Genomic DNA, 22,807 nt, shown 5'->3' on the forward strand with positions numbered 1-22,807 from the left:
TTGGGAATTGTTGCAGGTCCATATCATTTGTCTAGCTAGTTCAGAATCCTAGAACAGTGCATCTGGGAAACTTGATTTTCCATGACTTTTGTACAAGCTGTCACTATATGTGATGCTTGCCTGGGTATGTAAGCTGTACCAACATCTGTATCTCTTTGCTTCCTTGCTGTGAGTGCTTAGCTTGCCTGATGACAGCTGGCTCAAGTAATCTCCAGGGGCTGTGTTTGCTCTTGCCTAGTTTCACATATGACATCTGGTGCACTCAGCATTCAGGGACTCTGTTTTTAAATGTTAATACTTTTTTTTTATTAAAGGAATATTCCCAGTCCTCTGGTCATGGCTCAGTGGCCATCCAGATCCCTGATGCTCAAACCAGCATATGTCATACAAAACAGAGCACAGTGAATGAGCCACTGGCCTTATGGTCTATTTGGAAAACTGTGCTCTCTGTAGCCTGGGTAGGCTATGAAGGAATTTCTAAAGGGGTTTGTATCCTTTGGTTGTGTTTGATCTGTCTCCTGATTTCTTCTACCTCTTCTCCCATCTGCCCTGGGATCAGTTTGCAGGACAGTCAGGCCTGTCTACATGCAGGAAGGAGGRAATGATAAAGCTGGAGTGGTTATGGACCGTTGGGGATAATATACTGGCAGAGGCTTGCTAGGTTGCCTCCTGTAGTTTCCAGTACATCTCTACAATAGGTGGCACGTGCTCAGTGCTGCCCAGGAGGATCTTGCTGGAAATCTGCTTGCTCCAACTCACTTCTCTTTCATGAGGGAGGGCACTGAAAGAGCTATGACAATTTGGAGATCCATGGCCCATCACGTGACTTTGAGTCAGACCTGTTCTTTCARTGCTGAGTTTTGCACCCTCAGCTACTGCTTAGAACCTTTTTTGTAAATCAGACATGACATTTGTTGCTATTGGAGCTCGGTACTGATAATAACAAGGCTGTTGCTTTGTTCTTTGCTGTTTCTCGTGAGAGTGGGACCCATGACCTTATTTTTAGTGGCTTTGTCCAAGCTAGGAAGCCTGAGGCATCCCTTTTTGTCAAGTCCAGTCATTAATTTTGGTTCTTTTACCTTTAGGAAAAATAAACCTATTTTTTTCCCTTGAATTTCAAAGGGTTTATAACAATAGAGGCAAGACCAACAGTGCCAGAAGATAATAGAAATTACCTTATTGTTGTCTTATTACTTACARTGACTTACTTCATTTGACTTGAAAGCAGCTTGTATTTGTAGCTCTGAAGGTGCATCTGTGGGATTTCTGAACGATGRGTGTAATTTTCAGACCACATTGGAAAAAGCACAATCCAGTCTTCTTTGAGACTGAAGTTGAGACTGAAGTTAATGCTCTTTGTGCCATGCAAAGCCTGTAGGACCAAAAGGGACAGTATGGAAGCTTTCTCAAGTGTACTGGGGCTGTACCACATTGTGGTGGGTAAAGATTGGTCATGGAAGTTGTTTACTCCTTCACAAAGGAGAAGAGGAGAATCTCTGAATSAAGAGGATACAGGTGGTGGTAGTCTGCAGCTTCATACCTCTCTGTTCTGCCTCTCCATAGGAATTTGAGCAAGATGCCTTTGATTTCCGGCAGAAAGTAGAAGATATGGACCGAAGGCTGGCGACTGTTTTYATCCATGCTTTTGATGATGCCTCAGGCTTGGAGCATGCCTTCAAGGTTTGTGTCTGTTGCATTTCTTCTCTTTGCAGAAGGAAAATMTGTCTGCCAACAGTTTTGCTGTGCAACAGTCATATACAGGAGACCCAGGCTGGTGGTATAGCTACAGGCACGCTGGCTGGCTGTGAACTGATGGTGTTTGCTGACTGGGATGGACAGGATGGGACAGTGAGACCTGTAGTATTTGGGCTGGTCTTGGTYAGTGACATGCGGGCTCGTGGGTCCTCATGCACCATCAAGCCACTGAGCTGACAGCAAGGTATTTACTGAAAGCATTGGGAGTGTTTCTGCTCTTCCTCCTAAGGTACAAAATAGGCCTTTGTTCAGCTTTTTAAAAAAGTCATTAAGGAAGTAATCCAAATAATACTTTGAGTTACAAGGAGTTCTGTTAGTTTGTGTGTGTGAGTTGGAGGAAATTATCTTTTTTTCTTAGGATTTTCTGTTGAGAAATGCTGTAAAAAAAACCCAGGTGTTTCTGTTAATATCACACAGACATACTTAAATTTTGGAAACTCAGGTTTCTCTATAAASAAGACTATTTTGTTTACTAGTGAATCTAATGTGGGGCAAAAGTAAATAGTATTTTCAGAAAAAAATAAAAGTGTAGAGAAGGTTGTAGAAAATGATAGTATTTATCTATTAAACTTTTTGTAATAAATAACAAATTGTGAAGCATTTGAAAATTACTATTGGGRTATGGTTCTCCTCCGGAGAAAGTCTGATTAACTCTGTAATAAAGGGTGAGGCTTTCTCAAAAAAAATCAATGGAGAAAAGAGGTTTCCCCTTTCCAAACTGACCCTCATTGCAGACAGTATCAAAAGCTCTGGGCTAGTGAGGAAAGTTCTAGTGAGACAGATCTCTCAGCAGAAATTGGGATTGTGATTTTTTTTCTCTTTCTTTTTTTCTTACTTGCTCACCTCCTCAGTTGCTGGACATGTTTGGGAGCCTTTTGGAACGACCAGTAATAGCTGCGGATGCCGCCAACAAATATCCTGTCCTCATCAGCATGTTTAACAGTGCCTTGGATGATGCTAGACTGATCTACTCCAGACATATCCAGGCAGAGCTGGAGCTGGGTGGGAAGCACTTACTGAGCAAATGATTTTACAGGAAATTGAATTTAGATTATTATTTTTTTTTGGCAAAATAATGTGCGTTTTTTAAGGAATCCCAAATCTCCCAAATTGCAAACATTTTCAGTCRCTGACAATTCCTAGTGGATATGGAGATGACTGGAAAAATTCTCTGTTCTTAATASTAGAACAAACGATCTGTTGGGAGAAAAAGCACCTTTTTATATTTCTGGATGTCAGGTGGCAGGGAATCATAGGAATGAATATACATGCTGAGTTTTATCCCTGGCAAGGCTGTGGTGGAAGGTTTTTCTCTATGCTTGCATACTGGCTCTAACTATTGATGGGACTTGCAAACCCACTCGTGCTCCCGTATGTGGATTRCTAATGTTTACCTTGTAATGCTGTAAATGCAAAACATGTAGTGGGAATTTGTAACCAAGGCTTTGCCTTTTCCAGACTTAGGATTTTCTATGAACACTGGTGCAGAGGTAACAGGTAGACTCTTAGCAGATTATGAAGATGAGAATGTTTTTGAACAGTAGCCCAGTCTCCACCTCAGAAAGTCTGTACTGGAACCAGAAAAGGTCCAGAAGAGACAGCAATGGTAGGACCAGTACTAGTCAAAAAAGGAATGGAAAGATTCAGGGAGGATGAGTCCATCATTCACTAYGAATCTGAGGTGGAGGTTTTTCTGTGGGTGTTATGCAAGATGGTCTGAATTAGCTTTTGATCCAGTCCCTTAAACAGTGTTTACTATATGCAAGGTGTATATTTCAGGCAAAGGATGCCTCTATAACAGCTCCATTTCTAACATATACTGGGCTTCTCCTTTGATCTGAGGCATTGTCTCCATTCTTGGGTCCGGAGGGACTAGGAAACTTGCCCTGGTTGTAGAGCTCTGTCAGTATAGCATGTGCCTGGATTTAATGAAGGAAGCCGAGAAATCACCACAGTTCTGTGCAAATGACTTGTTGTTGTATCTTTGGGGGTTATAAGCACAGTTACGAGCCTCAAATATTGTTTCAATGTGCCATCCRTAGGATCCCCCCCGGTACACAGGAACATGCCACTGGTAGCTGGAGCGCTGCGCTGGGCTCAGGAGCTGCAGGCACGAATCCAGACGCCATTTGGTCACTTCAGGCATATCACACATCCGTGAGTGTCTGTTACAGCTAAGTTTACTTTATGACCGTTTTGATATCTTTTCACTGATCAATCTGATTTTCCTTCTGTGTTCTCAGTGAAAGAGCTGTGAAGTGGTTGCATTTGTACTTTTCAGCCTCCATGCAATCATTTTTTTAAGAAACGCATTAACTGAATTTGTTTTGAAGTAGTTAAAGAGGCACAATAGGATAGTATGTGGGCTGGTCAGCTTTCAGACATAGCCTTAGGTTGTGACTGAAAAAGATTCTGGAACTTCTTCCACTGTGGCACCATGTGGTCCAGGACCTGTTTGGGAGCAGCCCAGGACCTGTTTGGGAGCAGCCCAGGCCTAGAGTGTAAGCCCTGATTCCAGCATCATCTGAGTTTTGAAGGGCTGAGAGGTGCTGGATTGGACTTCTAAGGTGGAGTGATGGAGCCAAATGAGTCTTCAGGTCTGTGAATGGATCAGGACTTTGCTGGGTATGGTAGGAGACGACTCAGTGAGCAGCAAGCAAAGGTGCAATCTGCGAAGATTAGGGAAAGCAAATGAGAATTTGGGACCTTTTTTCACCTGAATGTTTGTTATTGYGGGTCATCTGGGAGAAGTACGACCTTGTGCATGCAGCTTCTGTATCTGATGGTGCCACAACTGGGCTTTAACATTCGTGAGAGCAGCCTGTAAAAGCCCTGCAAGCAAGGCACTGTTGTGTTTGGCAGAATAAATGAAGGTAGTCCAGGGACCGGACCTTGTAGCTTGCAGAAATAGCTTTACTTGTGCCAGAGGGGGTTCTCAATAAATAGATCCTCATTTTTTTGACATTTCTAMCAAAGTAAGCTATCTCCATTGCTGCGCAATAGTTCTAGTCCTCTCTTGCTGTGTATTGTCATTATGTAAATGTCTTTAGATATGCTGGTATTCCACAGCAGTAAAGACATCTGCACAATGAGGCAGGATGTTGGATTGTCCTCAACGCAGAGCCCAAGGTATCATGTCCTGTTTGAATTTGAGTAGCAATTCTTTTAAACCATGAAGGACCCAGATCTGCATTTCACGTTGATTTTCTTCCCTCTGTGTAGAGCAGTTAATAACCTGCCCTGCAGCAGGGGTAATGTAATGCTTTTTCCTACGTGCAACTTAAAAGCAAAAAGGATTAAAAAGGGAAAAAGGAAGGTGTTTTTTTTTCCTGGTGATGATGTAAGAGCTTCTTATTCCAGAGACTTTGATCAGGACTTGCTCTAAAGCAACCGTGTTGCTCAGTGGTGACTGCGCAAGTGTTCCCTGTGCTTTCAGTTGAACTTGTAACTGATGTAAAGGGTCCTTTGTGTTAACTGGGAATTTGCTAAGTTTTGTTTAATTTTGAGTTAGTGCAGGATTTCTTCAAAATATCTTCCAAAATCAAGAACCATTTTCAGGAAATCTTGGAAATCGTAGAAGAAATTGTAGAGAAATTGATGTTTTGAGAATTATTTTGGCTATACTCCTCRCTTTGCCACTGCCTCCTTGGGTGCAGAGACAGTTGCACAATACAGGACAGTGTGTTCGGGCCTCGAACTCCCAGAATGTGGGATGCCTTTGTTCTTCCCTCCTCCTACAGTTTGAAGGGCAAATCCAGCACCATAAAGAGCTAGCTGTGTCATGCTACTTTCCTCTGAGCCTTCTTGAACTTAGGAAGTGCTAACTGGTAAACAGAGGTTACCATATTCTGTGTGAATATAGAGTGTGCAACTCACAGCATTAGGCCTGTTAAAGACATCAGTGTTCCTGCAGTAGCACTGACTGCCTTTTCCTTCCATTATGTAGTTCCCCATTTGCAGGTTGCTATATGAACACATGAGAAGGGCTATCCAAGACGCAGTATACTCTTTGTATAGTGAAATGCTTTTTGGTGAGATGACAGAGGTAAGTGAAGTGCAAGGTCCCATGGCAGTTAGTTTGACCTACAAAATGGGGAATGATCTTGGGGATGGATAAATACATCTACACAGACCTCAACTCCAATTTCTCATGGACTACATAATGCTGAACTTGTCTGTTGTGCCACCAGCTGCCTGGACTCTACTGAAGGAAGAAGGGTGATGGAGAAGTACGAAGAAATGCTTCAGCTACTTAAAGGGTAAGTGCCTCAGGCAAGCCTGTAACTGTATGAAATGACATGCTCTTCCTCTAAAGCACCTTCCATCACGTTTACTAGCCCAAAGTCCAGGAATGTCTCTTTCTAGGCTAGAAGGAGTGTTCTGAGAGAGGAGGAGGAATCATTTTGCCATGTGTCACAGATATTCTGTGGTATCTTGAAATTCCATGGGAAGCTCACATGGAATGAATGGGTGCTAGCAAAAATATTGGTAGAAACTTCTGCTGCTTATAGAAACTATTGTGTACGCTAGTGGTCTATGATGTGGCAAAACCTGGGTTATTTCATATGGAGTGTGAAAAACATGCTCTAGCATGTGCCAGGCTTTCCAGCCTGCTTGTACTTCTTCAAAAAGTGTATTTACTGTGGCTGCAATGCATATTTTCCATATTTTGGAAATGGTATTCACTTTTCCCTGACTGATTGTATTAAAGTTCTATGTTAAATCTGAACTGGTCACTCTGAGCTTTCCTTGTTATCCTTGGGAAACAGACCCATCCTCCAGGAGGAAATGTGTCTGCAGGTGCTTGTTCTCCGTCGACAGCGAAGGGAGCTGATATACCGGACTGACTCCTAGATACCACAGGGCAGGTGCAGAAAGAACCATTCTTGATTATCAAAAAAAGCTGAATAATTATGATGCAGACTTTCAARAGGGGGTAGTCAGGAGCACGTTAACAGTGGAAGGAGTTCCAGCAATAGCAAATGTGTGGCTGTAGCAGAGGATCCCAGATGACTCTAGCATAGGTGTTTTTTCTGGGTAACATTTCCAAAGTGTTCAGATGACAAAATGATTCTGAAGTGATTTTGTCTTTTGAGTGGTAGGGACCACCGACTGTCCATGACCTCTGAGATCTCAAGACTCAGATTCAGTCCTCTGTATTTTAGTCTCCAACTGAATGACTGAGCCATCTAAGAGCTGAATTGTCCTCTGAAGCTAGCTGTCTCTCTACACTGACTCTAAGAGAACTGAGGGCAACTGCACTTCTAGCTCCACAGCCTCAGCTGTATGCCTGAGGTGTACGTAGATGAAGTAAATCCATCCCTATGACTTGTATATGTTTAGGCACCTGATCTGCTTGGACACTTTGGAAATCCACACGAGCTTCTTATCTACTGCTTTATGACAAATATTTTTGAAAGTCTGTCTCTAAATTTTAGTCCTCTGCTAAAAATGGTACTTGAGTGATCTTTGCATTCCTGACTTGATGCTTTCACTGGTTTTTGAGTGTTTGTATTTAGAATTATGTTGTCTGTGGAAATAGTATGGATACATTTTTAATATTCTTCCATGTTCCTTAGCTCTCAGAAATGGGCTTGATTTTCGTTTATTATACACCTTGGCCTGCTGGCACGGTAGGTGCATGGTGGTTATTTTTTGTGACAGGTATCAGGAAAAGCTCTATGAAGACTGGTCCCAGACAGTCTCTGAAAAATCACAGTATAACCTCATTCAGCCGCTCATCCGACGAGATCCAGAAACAAAGCTGATTGTGGTCAATTTTGATCCCCAGGTAAAACCTCCTGCGAGCTAGCTTTCCTGGCTGTCTGCAGGCATACCTCACTGTCACTGTTTCTCAGCAGGCCCTGCCGTGCAAGAGAGTTCTGCTGGGTTTTTTAATAGATTGCTTCTATTAACATCTGTGGAGCCCCTTTTGTGGCAGGTAACGTGAATTTAGCGTCCTCYTTCTGGATTCTGTACGCTGTTTGGTAAAACTTCACAGAATGGTTGAGCTCTGTATTAAGAATTAAGCAGAGCAAATTCCACCTATAACTGGTGGCAGGAAAGCCTCTGAAAAGTCAGATGTTTAACTGATGTTTGCATCTCCAAACCAGATTTGGTGCTAGTAGGGAGAGTGTTGGGGCACCATGTACAGAGGTGGTTTCCCATTATATGTACCTGACCTGTGGGCTTCCTGAAAGCGTATCAAAGACCCAGGAGAGATTCCATGTTATGCCAGTTTTGTTGCCGTTGAATTTCCTTTATTGCAGTTTGAGACCTGCAACAGATGTAAAATCTTTTCTCTGTCTCTTGGAGTTCCCTTAAACCTGGTCTCCAGCATAGGGAGAGTAAGTCTTTCCACATCTTCCAAGAGAGAGAGAGGTCCAAGCCAGTAGTGTGCATAGATGGATCAAAAGCTTTGGGGGCCTTGTGAGACCCAGGATCTGTCAACTGTAAAAATTTGATTTACTTGGGGGAGGGTGAATCTCAGGGACCTAGGACACCATGGCTTCAAAAACTTCCCAGGGTCCTATCTCATGCAGAGGGAAATATTTAGGTTTTAGAGCTCATTCAAGGCTGTATCTTCAGTCAAGGTGTTTGTCCATCTCCTTGAAGGCCCTCTGCTAAGGTGGGAACCAAATGGCCTCAGGGAATGTTTTCCATCCTTCACCATAGAGACAGGATGTGGAGCCTGTGATGGAGACTTCCTAGACTTTAGCAGCACAAAGAAAAGAAGAGAGGTGCCTGGCTTTATCTTGCCCCTGCTCTTGCTCCCTCAATCCCCTGGCTTCCCCTCCTTCTCATCCTCCTTCATCCACCTCTCCAGAGGTTTCTTCTCTTTTCCTTCCCTTCAAAGGAAGCCTGCTTTCTAGAGACCTTAGCCAATTCTGTTGGATGTTGGATTTTGGCTAGCATCAGGCTCAGTTTCAAAAACCCTTGCCTATTCCTGGGGTCACTCAGCTTTTTGGAAGGACACTGACAAAGGTGTCTGGCTGTTTAGTCCATGCATGTGTTGTTTCACCCACTTTTCATACCTGCAGCTTCTCAGGTTTCCTATGCAAAATAGGAGCTGGGAACAGGGACCAGAGGGCCTGAATGGGACAGAATCAGAGTGATTTCTTACCCAGATCCTCTCAGGAAGAACTGATTCAATCTGCCAACCTAAAGGAAAGTTGATTTTCAGAGACCTGCATCTCAAGCTCAGCTGCAGCCTGGGGTGGTGTTTCACCCCTGCTATTTCCCACACGTTATGCCCAATTTCTATCAATCTGTGAATGTGTGCAGTTCCAGGAGCACTTTAAATTACTGACCATTAAACTCAGCAAAGGTTTTTAGTCTCAGAAGTGGTATATCGCATTGGAAGGACTCGCTATTCCGTTTGTTACAGGAACGCAGTTATACTGGTTGCATAATTTAATAATCCCTTCAATCCAGTCTTAGTATGACTCAGATGTGCACTGGTTCTGAGTAGCTTTGTTTGGGCTGATCCAACAGCAGGCTTTGATAGACGCTGGATATGCTGAAACCAGGAGTATTTGAGTCTTCTTTTACTGGATTGGGAGCCGTATTTTTTAAATGCCAATCAGTACCAGCAAACCAACAGAACTGGAGTCTGATCCATCTTGTCTTTCTGTAGAAAACCATTCACAAAGCTCTATTTGTCAACATCTGTGCAGGCACCTTAATTGCACAGTCCCTCATAGACTTTTTTTTTTTTGCTGGTGATAGCACTTGAAAAGGCCAGAGTCCAACATGGCTTTTAGGGGTTATGTACAATTTGCTAGTCTTGCAGTTAGAAAAAATTATCTTTCTTTATTTGGAAAGAAAACCAGAGGCAGAGATTAAGGAAAGACAGACTCAGAGGTATCTGTCCCCTTTTCAGAGCATGTTGCTTTGTGAATTTACAGCAGAATATCATTGCCTTTGAAAACCATGAAACATTCAGGATTGGTTGGAGAGCATCTGTCAGATAAAGGGAGAGGATTTATTCCATATTCAGCTCTCTGCTGTGTTTCTCCAGCTGGTTTCAGTGCTGAGGGAGGTGAGTTACCTGTCTAGAAGCCAGATGGGAAGCATCCCACCGACAGCAGCGGAAATCTATTCCTCCAAGGAATTGTACAGGCAGATGGTGGCAAATTTGGAGCTGATGGTGAACAGATACAACAAGATCCTGAAGACAGTCCTGGAGGTTGAATATCCTCTAATACAGGGGCAGCTGCAGGATATTGACTTGAAGCTGAAAGAAGCAGAAGAAACGCTGAACTGGAAGATGGAAGGTAAGTTAGTACAGTGTTAGGGCAGTCAGGCATGCAGGTAGGTCTTGTCAGAACCTTCCTGTGTACCTGACTTCTGTTGCCTCATTTCCAGCTGTGATTCCTAGTAGGGCAGATGAATTGCCAGCAGAGCCAATACCAGGAAGGTGAAAGGCAGCCCCAAGTTTGCCTGCACCTTTTCCACATCCTCTTGCTCTGATGGAATTGTGGACAGGAATCCTGCTCCCTTGAGGTTAAGCCTGGACTTGTAGGGGAGGAGAGGTTGGCCTTGCAAGCAGTGCAGCCGGAGAGTTGGTTTTGCAAGAGCTGGCAAGGCTGGAATTTGAAGCCTCTGCTCATGGGCTATGCTGGCCACTCCCTTAGAGTTTTGTGGGGTTTGTGCACCTTGACTTTGAGGTGATTTAACTAGTGTTCTTGCTTGATCAATTTTAACTGCAAAACACAGTAGAGAAGGACAGTAGATAGCTGTGACTATCTGTACTCTAGCTCATAGACAGGAGCTAGAAGTGACTCTGGGTAGGAAATTGCACTGTCAGTGGAGGTGGTAAGTCTTTTGCATTTATGATGGGCAAAAATACGTGAGATTGTAAGGAAAACATCGGAGGCTGATCCAAAAGGTACATGAGAGCTTGGCCCAACAGCTCTGAAAATACGTAGTCAATCGTCTTGTTTGTCAACAGGTGTCTGGGATCACATCTCCACGGTGATGGATGATGTCCACAGCCTTGAGCAGAGGATGCAGAAAGCCAAAGACAATGTTGAGGAGATTCAGACCATCTTAAGKTCATGGGTGTCACCCATATTTGAGAGAAAAGATGGTAAAAGGGAATCATTACTGAGTCTAGAGGACTGTCAGGACCACCTGGAAAAGCATTACAACCTCGTCCGAGAGTCAGGGCTGAGGATTCATTCGCTGGTGAAGGTGAGGGGAATGTTCCCTAGGGGCAGACTGGCTCTTCACAGGCTCTGTGTCTCTTTCCAGCTTGACGAAAATGTCCAGAACTGTTTCACCTTAAAATTAACTCACTGAACTTCTTTGAAAAGCCAGAGTTAATTAATATTAGCTTTGTTGAGTGACCTGGTATGGCTGTGTGGTGTGATATTGCTGGCTCAGCGCTGCTGAGGACAGAAACATGAGCAGCTGTATCAAGCGAAGGAGTTCAGATCCAGCTGCAGCAGAGAGGCAGCCCTAGGTTTTGTGGAACCACTAGAGGGAAGTAGTRCATCAGCTTCTGGGATCATGGTCAGAGGAAAATCACCCTCCAAAATATTTACTTGAAAATACACAGGCAGCTGGCTGGGGTTGACCTTTCTCTTTCAGACTTGTTCCCTTGCGGGAGCAGGAGGTGATGCTAACAGTCAAAAGGGAAAGCTAAGCAGTAGGAGAAAAGTATTTCAGCTGCTGTCCAAAGTTTTGGTGCTTTCTAGTGACATCGCTGGAGCTGAGAGTCCTTATTGCAGTCCAGGAGAAATGCCAAAGCTCTATTCCTCACTTTTCCTGAGGAAGGTGCCTTACATAGCAGGATCAGTCTGGAGGGAGATGGGATTTTTAGATCCAGTTCTCTCCTARAGGTTGCTGTCTGGCCTTGGACTCTCTTAAGAGAATGCTGATCTKCCCTGGGACACCCACCTCTGGCTACTCACCTTGCCTGGATGTATGCAATCRGCCCTAAACCTCTAAAGCCCCTTTCTCTGCACACCAAACGTGTGGCAAGGATTTTACAGTGTGTGTGTCCTCAGCTTTCTCCTGGGCCTGATTCTTAGGGGTTTGTCTGCAACTTGAACACCATTCATCAGGCTACTCAGAATATATAAATCTCACAGTAGAGGCACTGGTAACAGAGTGGAAGTAAGAAGTGTAATACATTCACCRAGGACCTTGGTTGGCTAATCCTCCTCTTCTGTGAGGGTGGTGCTTCACAAGAGGCCTTTGGCCATGGTGACCTTGTTTTGGGTCCARCTGGGTGAATCACCACTGCCTCAGCTCAAAGCCCCATGTTGCTTTTCTTTAACAACTATAACAGGCTCAGTCACCTCCAGTTGCTACCCAAAGGTCCAGGGCATCTCCTAGTCTGGCTGAGGAGGACATGGGCTTGTGATCCCGTCAGGAAAGTTGGCATCACTGTCATGATGGCACTGCCAGTGTTTCTCACAGGAGCAGGACTAACTGCAAAGCAGCATGAAGGTCCTGGGGGAAAGGCACTGTGTCCCAAGAGGGAACCCTGCTGATGTCCCATACCTGTGTATACCTTGGCCAGTGCTAGCCAAGTCTGCTATGTTGAGGAAGAGCAGACTGAGCAAGAGCTGATCTGCTGGGCTTGCTCAGGTTGCTCGAGTCTTCCTAGGAGCAGATAAATTTTGAGGGCACTGTAAAGAAGCACTATGAGTGTTTGAGTACATGCACCCACAGGCAAAGACAAGGCAGTATATGCTACATGCTGGCCACTCTGGGTCCCACTGCACTTCTCSCATCAGGATAAGGCTCTAGGGTAAGAACTCATTAAAACACTAGGAACAAGAGGATCTTACCAAAGAAACATTCACCAAAGTGAAGAGAGAGTGGTGCTTTCTAGGAGGAGTTTCTAAAAAGTTCATCCTTATGAAGTTCGCTTTCCTCTAGCATCAGCTCAGTGCTACCAAGATAAGTCTGCAAGGGACTAGAGCCTTGGTTTGCTCTGTTAATGAGTTTGAGCACTCAGTTATGACATGCTGAAGAGAGGAAAAGCAACTTTGGGCTGGTGCAAGCACAACCAGCAACACTGCTCTATCTTGTGTGCCAAGTCCACCATGCAACTCACTACTGTAGGGCATCCTTGTGTGGCCGAGTGTTGCAGGGAACAGCATCCTGTCCTATGTGCCCACATGTGCAATGCTGCCAAGGTGCATTGACCCCAGTGGCAACAGGCTGTATGTGTTGATTTCTGCTATCTACAAGCTGGATCTTATTTTTCTTGAGATTGTGCCTCTGTTGAGACCTATTAGGCAGGCTTAGGGGAAGGAGCACTGAGATCGTGGGTGGGAGCTGGCATCACAGCACAGGCTGGGGGGCTGCAGAGAGGAGATACAGTCTGGTCTCTTGGGATTGGAAAGAGAGACTCGTGAAGGATGGGTCTGTGCTGACCAATAAAACCCTGAATTTCCTGACTGAGAGGTAGTCTAGAGGAAAGGAAGATGGTGGRGAGATTGATCAATCTCAAACTCTCTTATCTGGCTTTGAATACCTTTTATTTTCTTTTTATTTTTAAGTGATTTATTTAAATACCCTCCCTTCAATTTAAAAGCCATCTGGTCTTTGCGATGCCCGTTCRTAGGGAAGAGGTGTAAAGAGTCCACCTTGAGGGCCTGGTCCACTCAAGATCTTAATGTACTGTCCAGGAGGGTTAAGTCTTTGTGTGTTTGGAGGAGTTTTTGTCTCCTCCATGTCTTCTGGCATGCAAAACAGCCTCAAACTCTGTGGCTTACGGATGGAAAGAAGAGAACATGCTGCAGAGCTGCTAGGTCTCTTCTGCATGGAGGTGGGTTATACTTTGTAATTATTTTTAGCTGTTTCACAAAACAAAACCTCCCTTGGTGAAAGGAGAAAATTGTAATTATCCTACCAATAATAACAGCTAGTTAGTGTCCTATCCTTTCACAAAGCTGGCATCCATTTTGAAACTCTGTGCTTACTGATATGTGTCCTTAACTATGAGCTCCTCTCCTGTAAGAAACTCAGTCCTGCTGTAGTTCACAGAATCATAGAGTTGATAAGTTAGAAAGGACCTCTAGAGGTCATCTAGTCCAACCCCTCTGGTCAAGCAGGATCACCTAGAGCATGTTAGACAGGGTTGCATCCAGGCGRGCTTTGAATAGTYGAAGGTGTCATCTTGTTCTTCTAGGAAAATCAGAGCCTCTTTACTGCAGACACTGCATCTGATGTCTGGAAGGCCTACGTGGATTATGTGGATGAAATAGTCTTGGATGGATTCTTTACTACCATTGAGTGCTCACTCAAGTATCTTCTGGAAAACACAGGTGACTGCTGATTCTGCTCTGCTGGTCAGGATGATTACCTTACTCTCACATAGGGAAGGTTTTTTGGTCTCCTTTGCAGCCAGAACAATACAATCTTGAGCCTAGRTCAGTGGTTTTGTGCCTGAGGAGAAACGGAGAGATGACCTTTGTCTAACTCTGTGACTTTTGTAGAGATTGCAGCATTTAAATCCCTTGTGCATGGCAAAGGTGAGGTACACTGAATGTGCATTCCTCCCTTCATTGCCCAAATATTTGTGGAATGAGGAGACCTAGACACTGGAGTAAGAGTGGGGGATATTTTATGTTTACCTGAAGAATCTGTGGGACTCAGGATAAGGAGGTTGTGTTTCCCAGCTGAAGAGAAGCATTGCAGAGGTCAGATTTCCATTGCTGATTTCTGTTTTGTGCTCATCCTTATGCCTAGGAGATGCTCTTTTCTTTCTGACTTTCTTCTGTGCTTCTTACACAGTCTACAGCAAGTGTTGGGGGATAGAAAGGGTGACTCCACTCCCTGGTCACTGGAGCAAAGGATTGCTCAGGAGAAAAGGACAATGCATCATTTGCAGGGACTGATGAACAGAGTAAATTGAGGCATCATCCCAGATCTGTGCCACAGCTTGAGTATCAGCCACCTGCTGTCCTCCCATGCACAAAGCATCAGGGTGACACCATCTTTCATTTTGTGGAGAATCTCAAGAGCAAATTCTGCTGATTACAGACATGAAAGAAAAACTCGATTCCTAAGACTTAGTCCCCTCTATCAACATCAGGGATGAAGCATGAGATGAGATGGGTCCAGAAGTTACTCAGTCAGACCTCCTGCATAAGGCCGCTATGGAGTTTCACTCATTCTGCTAAGAGCAATTTGTGTTCAGCTAATGCACATCTCCAGAAATGCTTCCCACTTGGATGTGCAGACACACTGAACTAGAGAATCCAGCACTTCACCCACTTTKTTCGAAACAGGCACATAATTTCACATTTGAATTTGGCTTTGGTTTCTGGTTGCTGTTTTGCATTTTTTTTTCCTTCATGCATTTCTCCTCTAAACTAAAGAGCCTCTTGGTTCCTGGTATTTTTCTCCTTTGCAAATACTTCTACATTGTAATTGTTCAKCTCTCAGGCTCCCTTTTGATTAGCTGAAGAGCCTGATCTTGTTAAGGCTTTACGCTAAAGCCTTTTTTTCAGTCCTTCAATCATTTTTGTCTCATCTGTTCTCCAGCAACTCATGCGGGTACCAAAACAGTAGCTAGTTTGCCCAGCATCTTCTCCATGTTGTGTGCAGGTATAATGTCACTGGAACCAGTGAGCAGATGTCTGTTATCGGATCCACCTTTTGGTCCTTCCCAGACAGGCTATCATCAGTCATTTTTAAATGCCTATTGTTCCTGTGAGGTGGAACATGTATGTTTTATGGTGGGATGTTGCTTACAGGTCAAGATYGTTCTTTTCCCTTTGAAAGAGATCTCAGCATCTCTGTTCTTCCCTACCAGATCCTAAGGCAGGACTTGCTCCGCTGTTTGAAGTGCAGCTGGATTTGATGATTCCAGATTTGGTATTCCGTCCCTCCCTGGACCCTGGCACAAATGATGGCTTCTATGACATGATGGAAAGTCTTCTCAATGACATCTACCGGATCTCATCACTGATGCCCAGGCTGGCTGAGCACAGCGGTTTCCCTCATTATCAGGTCTTTGTTGTTGTGGAGCTCCCTTGTGCTGTGCAACAGTGCACAGCTATATCCATTCATCCCCCAACTCACCATGCTTTCCTGTCCTTTCCTAGGCCGACATGGAGGACATGGCTGATCTAGCTGACATGCGCCATGACCTGATGGAGCGCGTGCAGACTGTGATGGTGGCCTGCTGTGATTACCGCAATTCCTTTGACCACTACTCCTACCTCTACGGGGATGACAGAAAAGAGTCCATCCGCCAGTTCCTCCTATATGGTCACGTCCTCACTGCTGTGGAAATTGAGACCCACACAGAGGATGGAGTCCCTGAGACTCCTCCCACACTACAGCAGTTCAGAGAACAGATTGACTCCTATGAGAAGATTTACGAGGAGGTGAACCACATCGAGCCCATCAGTGTGTTCCACAGTTGGATGAAAATCGATGCTCGACCTTTTAAGGTATCCTTGTTGAATGTAATTAAAAAGTGGAGCCTGATGTTTAAACAGCATCTCATTGACCATGTCACACACAGGTAAGAACTGTTCCTGCTTCCTGTCCCCTGGGACCTACACTGAGTAAAAGAGTATTTCTTTTCTTGACTGGGCTTCATTATTTCAAAATTGGTCACCAAATACACCAAAATGGGAGCAAGGAAAGAGTGCGCATACTGCATGCYCACTCTATCACATCTTCTGCAACTTCCATTCCCTGCTCTCTGCTGGGAACTTATGTAATTGAATGAGTAAAATGGAAAGAGTTTTGTGGCCTTGGTACTTTTTGACATCTCACTACCAGCTCTTCTTGGGACTTGCRGTTAGATTTTGGATGGGACATTGGTTTATCTGTTCACACTGATTCATCTAATCTAATCTGTACCAGGAAGTCTGTGTTTTCTGTGTTGAATTTGATATTACCATCAGTAAAGCTTCATTAATACCATGAGATACTTGTTGTATTTCTGAAWGCATTGCTTTTTGAGTACACACAGAAGAATGTGATTCAGGCTGGCTAGTATGAGCAATCATGGGAAGGTGGTTTCAAGGTTACAGAAAGGAGGGACTTTGGAAAGAAGTTTTGAATTAACATTTGTTCCATGATTTGAATAGCTGCTCAGTCGCTCGCTTGGTGTGGGATGATGCATCAGGTGATTTATTTGAGCAGTTGTGATTGAAGGATGTTGCAGGTTTTGGATACTTGCAAACAAATAGTTGCAGGTAGTTGTGGTGAAGACTRTTGCGTGTGGTTTTCAAGACCATAATTCTGATTATCTATCTTTTTGAGGTTTTTTGTTTAGCTTTAAAAGTAGATGTTTAAGAGTTCGTACTAAAAGTCTCCAACTTGGCAGTATAGACTTTATTAGGTAAAGAATTGAAAGGATGTRTCTTGACCCAGCAATATCTGCAGAATTTAAGCAGATGTTTAAAAAAAATAAGTATTTTAAGAACAGAATAATGGCTGTGCTGGAGAAGACTAAAGATCTGGTACCCCAGGCTCCTGTCTTTTTTGGCAGTGCCCAGTAGCGGATGAGTTAAGAACAGGGCAAGCGAGTAGGGAAGCTTCCCCAGRTTACTTACTCTCCTTGTCTCTAACAACTTGTAACTCAAAAACTTTGAGAACCAGGGCTCATGCYTTTGTATTTAGTAATTTTTTTTCTCTCTCGTGAATGTTCAGTTGCTTTTGTGAGCCTCTGTAAATTTTTATCATCTGCAACCTCCTGCAACAGGCATTTCCTCTGGAGTTTACAGGCCTCTGTTGTACTCCTTATCAGGTGTCTTTTCTCCAGCCTGAGAAGTCCCCGCGTGTGTATTTGTTCCTTGCAGGAAGCTGTACCATGAGAATTGGTGTTTTAATGCCCTCAATGTGTTAGCATGCAATGGTCAGGGTTAGCCAGGCCTTTTCCTTGTCAGTTGTCCATGTCAGTTCAGCTGCCTGGAGTAAGGCTGATAACATGTTTAAATATGAACTACTCTCATTGTGTATTTTCCTGCTTTGTACTATATAGCTTGACTGACCTTGAAGAGTTCATAAAAATTGCTGATAAAGGTTTGAGCAAAAAGGTTGAAAAAGGAGATTATGATGGTTTGGTGGAGATTATGGGTCACCTGATGGCTGTTAAAGAAAGGCACAGTGTCACTGATAAGATGTTTGAGCCTTTAAAGCAAACCATTGAACTACTGAAGATATATGAACAACAGCTGCCGGAGGAAGTCCATAAGCAACTAGAGGTGGGTGAAAATTTATGATCATAGAATCAGTAAGGTTGGAAAGGACCTCTGGAGATCATCTAGTCCAACCTCCCTGCTCAGCAGGGTCACTTAGAGCCTGTTAGACAGGKTTGCATCCAGGCGGGCCTTGAAGATCTCCAGAGAAGGAGACCCCACAACCTCTCTGGGCAACCTGTGCCAGTGCTCTGTCACTCTCACAGTGAAAAAAAWTGCCCCTCATGGTCAGGCGGAACTTCCTGTGCTTCAGTTTCTGCCCATTGCTTCTTGCCCTGTCACATAGGGCAACTGAAAAGAGTTTGTCCCCATCCCCTTGACACCCTCCCTTCAGGTACTTGTACACATAGATAAGATCCCCCCTCAGTCTTCTCTTCCYCAGGCTGAAGAGGCCCASCTCTCACAGCCGTTCCTCATAGGGCAGATGCTCCAGCCCTCTGATCATCCTCGYAGCCCTACGCTGGACTCTCTCCAGTAGCTCCATGTCTCTCTTGTCCTGGGGAGCCCAGAACTGGACAYAGTACTTGAGATGYGRCCTCCCCAGGGCTGAGTAGAGGGGCAGGATCACCTCCCTTGACCTGCTGGCAACACTCTTCCTAAKGCACCCCAGGAGACCATTGGCCTTCCTGGCCMCAAGGGCACATTGCTGCCTCATAGTCAACTTGTCATCCACCAGCACTCCCAGGTCRTTCTCTGCGGAGCTGCTCTCCAGCAGGTCAGCCCCCAGCTTGTACTGRTGCCTAGGRTTATTCCTCCCTAGGTGCAGGACTCTGCACTTGCTCTTGTTGAACCTCAGGAGGTTCCTCTCYRMCCAACTCTCCAGCCTGTCCAGGTCTCTCTGAMTGGCAGCACARCCCTCAGGTGKATCAGCCACTCCTCCCAGCTTGGTAGCATCAGCAAACTTGCTGAGSAGGCASTCTGWCCCCTCATCCAGGTCATTGAYRAAGAAGTYGRACAGGATGGGACCCAGGACTGAGCCCTGGGGGGCTCCACTAGCCACAGGCCTCCAACYAGATTCCGTGCCACTGATGACAACCCTCTGAGCTCTGCCTTTCAGCCACTTCTCAATCCACCTCACTGTCCACTCATCTAACCCACACTTCCTGAGCTTATCTAGGAGGATGTTATGGGAGACAGTGTCAAAGGCCTTGGTGAAGTCAAGGGACACAACGTCCACTGCTCTCCCCTCATCTACCCAGCCAGTCATTCCATCATAGAAAGCTCCCAGATTGGTTAAGCAGGAWTTCCCSTTGGTGAATCCATGCTGACTACTCCTGATCACCTTCTTTTCCTCCATATGTCTGGAGATGACATCCAGWAKGAGCTGTTCCATCACCTTCCCAGGGGCAGAGGTGAGGTTGACCRGCCTATAGTTGCCTGGGTGCTYCTTCTTGCCCTTCTTGAAGGCTGGAGTGACATTGGCTTTCTTCCAGTCCTCAGGCACCTCAAGTTGGGGGGATTTGCCCAAGAGATCTCTCCAGAAGTCTTTCTGGTGTAACCTCATCTTCTACTGTAAGAGATGTCAGGCTCCCTCTCTTAATTACCTTGGAGAGGTTGGTTGATGCAATGAGCTGGCTTACACAGTCTGTCCTCTTGCCTTCAGCCTCTCCCAGGAGACACTGGATCCAGCTTGATGCTAGGATCAATATTTTTTATAGAGCCCAGGACCTATTCTGATGCCCCTTCTTCTGAACTCGTTGAAGACTCTTACAATCAGAACACATAAAGTGTCAGTGTCTTCATCTTCAAAATTGTGAATTATTTTGTCCTAAATTTTGTGSTTGGCCTTCACGTCATGATAAAACTTCCTTAGAAATTTTAGGAATAAAATCTGTTGCTTTTCCTGTGTTGTGAYTATCCGTAAACAGATCAGATATATGAAGTAGAAAATACTCTCTACCAGCATTTAAATTTTGCTTGCAGGAGCTGCCAGAGAAATGGAACAATATAAAGAAGCTGGCAATAGCTGTGAAACAGCATGTGGCTCCTTTGCAGGCAAATGAAATGACAGTTATTCGCAAGAGCTGTGCARCATTTGATGTTCAGCAGCATAAATTCAGAGAGCAATTTCGGAAAGAAGCACCATTCAGGTATGGGCAAATTAAACATCACAGAAGCCCAGAGGAAAAAGCTTTACAGGGTCATCTCCAGATGYCCTGAGGTCGTATGTTCTAGCACTGATACACATTTCCTACCTTCTCACAGTGTTACATTTCTTATATCTGGAATGTAGTGCCCCAGGAGTACTGTCCACTGTTAGCAAGAGATTGAATTTGGATGCCGAGTGTGCAATATCACTTTAAGATGGTGTCAGTAGTGCCACATGGTAGTAGCATCGATGTGTACTATAGATGTTTCACATTTACTTTCTCTTAGAGGCACCACTTGTTTTATATTTTCTTTAGAAGCTGTTACAATATCACTTACGAAGAATAAACATTTCTTTGTAGGTTTGACACTGAAAAGCCTTATCAATTGCTGGATGCAAAGCACATTGAGATTAAACAAATGGAGTCAGCCATGACCTCGATTTATGAATCAGCTGGTCTGTTTGAAGTCATGGTTCCAGATTATAAGCAACTGAAGCAGTGCAGAAAGGAAATGTGTCTTCTAAAGGAGCTCTGGGATATGATTTCTGTTGTAAACTCTAGCCTTGGTGCTTGGCAGAACACTAAATGGGTGGATATTAATGTGGAAAACATGGATCTTGAGTGCAAAAAGTTTGCAAGAGAGATTCGAAATTTGGATAAAGAAATGAGGGCGTGGGAYGCTTTTATTGGGCTGGACAGCAAGGTAAAGAACATGTTAACAGCCCTGAAAGCAGTGGCAGAACTTCAAAATCCTGCCATTAGAGAAAGACATTGGAATCAACTGATGCAGACAATGGGTGTAAAGTTTGTGATGGACTCAGACACCACACTAGCTGACCTCTTGAAGCTCAACCTACATAACTTTGAGGATGAGGTTCGTGGCATTGTGGACAAAGCAGTGAAAGAAATGAGTATGGAGAAAGTCCTGAAGGAGCTAAAAACAACCTGGAGCAGCATGGACTTTCAGTATGAGCCTCACCCCCGGACAAACATCCCATTGCTGAAATCAGATGAGGAACTCATTGAAACTTTAGAAGACAACCAGGTGCAGCTGCAGAATTTAATGACATCCAAGTATATTGCTTTCTTCCTGGAGGAAGTGTCTGCATGGCAAAGAAGGCTATCCACTGCAGACTCTGTCATTTCTCTCTGGTTTGAAGTGCAGCGTACATGGTCTCACTTGGAAAGCATATTCATAGGCTCAGAAGATATACGGATGCAACTTCCCGAGGTATGAAAACTCAAAGTCCCATTTTCTCCATTAGGAAGATGCTTCCACTGTGTGAAATGGGATTATCTGTAATGCCAATTTCCCCAGCCTGCAGCTTTTCCCTAGATGCCTCCCTTTCTCTGGAGGTTCCCTTAGTACTACAATAGTTTCCGTAGTGCCGACCCAGGATGTTTTTGTCCTGTAAGTTGTGCTTGAGCCATGCTGAGAAACTGATTTTCCCCCTTTCACTGTTGCCTAGGAAGTACAGGATTACTGGAGACTGCACATGAGTGGAAGACTGTTAGCTTAGTTCAGTGCTGGAGGCAGATTCCACATTTCCTCAGGGATAGGAGAACAGRGATGGTTACGCAGATGTGAGCCATCAAAACAAAGCTGAGTCAGGCAGCTCTGGCAGTATCCTTTTCCATACCTTCAGAGCTGGTGCAGAGGGAGAGCAGCTGTTCTGCTCAAGCTTTGGAATCCAGAACAAAGTTGTAATTGGTGACYTCCTTCGGGGTGTCTTAAAGAGTCCAACCCTACTCCATATTCCCTTAATTACTAAGAAAATCCTCCAGGCTGATTCATGGCCATGCTGGGCCACCCTCAACCATGCTGAGGGACCTGCCTTTTACTCTCAAATGAGCCATGGTTGACTGCATCACTGCTTTCCCTGCTTCTGTGCAATGGTAGACATCACACTTTAGGTGGAGCAGAGGCTGCCCTGCATTGATAGTGCTTCTGTCAGTCCCAGGGGACTAAGACCAGAGACAAAGATGTGCACAGCACAATGACAGCCTGATTTTAGAGAATGCTGYTTCCATCCCTTCACCCTTGTCTGCTTGGTTGGCAGTGCTTCAGGGCTARGACTGTTCTTTCCTCTACTTTGGAAAATACTTAGCATACCTTGATTACTGYGCAATGTAAATAGGTCCTAATAACCAGCCCGAATCTCTGGTGTCCTGAAGACTATACCATGTGCCAGAAAGCTGTTAATATCCAACAGCTATCTGATRTCATGTGTGAAATCACTTCATGTTTTAAATCTACATCCAACTGGGCAGCTATCTGCATCTCAATACCAGCCTGGCAAGTGGCACAAATTAGCAGCTTCTTCCCTTCAGGAAGAAGCTCAAAGCCTCCAGAGACAGAACCCCTTCGGGATGCACCTGAGGCTGGGAGAAGATGTGTCAGCAGAGCATGGGATGTGTGTTTGGAGACTGCTACATGTGTTGTGTGCAAGGAGGACTCCAGTCTGTAGCTAGAGCCTTGCTACCAGAGCTGAGCTCAGGTTAAAGTGGATTTGTTACTGAGAAAGCTAGGAACACTTTTATTCAGTCTCCTGACTCAGGAGGCCTGACTCTGGAAGAAGGGAGGACCAGCAGCATTTTGAACATACCTTTATTTATTCTTCAGTGATTTGCTCCAGAAATTCTGGGTCCCCATTACCTGGAGAACATATTTGTCTGTGTGCTGTTCCACGTGGGATTTTCTGGGCCTTACTGAAGACATGGAAGGGCTTTGCTCTGCTAGAACRGTCACTCATTTTGCAGATGAAGCCCGAGGGTTCC

At 44.6% G+C, this 22,807-nt stretch overlaps 1 protein-coding gene across 1 annotated transcript in view; it reads left to right on the forward strand.

The window, feature by feature from the left end:
* Nucleotides 1–22,807, forward strand: part of DNAH9 (dynein axonemal heavy chain 9) — a 211,248-nt gene that overhangs the window by 12,341 nt on the left and 176,100 nt on the right. Inside the window, exons 8-20 of the mRNA XM_085306864.1 lie at nt 1,564–1,680; nt 2,607–2,757; nt 3,798–3,912; nt 5,946–6,014; nt 7,420–7,546; nt 9,776–10,031; nt 10,709–10,950; nt 13,907–14,042; nt 15,536–15,732; nt 15,828–16,252; nt 17,723–17,945; nt 19,863–20,029; nt 20,390–21,260. Coding sequence (XP_085162990.1) covers nt 1,564–1,680; nt 2,607–2,757; nt 3,798–3,912; nt 5,946–6,014; nt 7,420–7,546; nt 9,776–10,031; nt 10,709–10,950; nt 13,907–14,042; nt 15,536–15,732; nt 15,828–16,252; nt 17,723–17,945; nt 19,863–20,029; nt 20,390–21,260 — 3,096 coding nt within the window. The remainder of the gene's footprint in view (nt 1–1,563; nt 1,681–2,606; nt 2,758–3,797; nt 3,913–5,945; nt 6,015–7,419; nt 7,547–9,775; nt 10,032–10,708; nt 10,951–13,906; nt 14,043–15,535; nt 15,733–15,827; nt 16,253–17,722; nt 17,946–19,862; nt 20,030–20,389; nt 21,261–22,807) is intronic.

This window comes from Rhea americana, unplaced genomic scaffold (assembly GCF_003343005.1).
Source record: "Rhea americana isolate MKP2758 unplaced genomic scaffold, rheAme1 scaffold_249, whole genome shotgun sequence".
NCBI classification, from domain to species: domain Eukaryota; kingdom Metazoa; phylum Chordata; class Aves; order Rheiformes; family Rheidae; genus Rhea; species Rhea americana.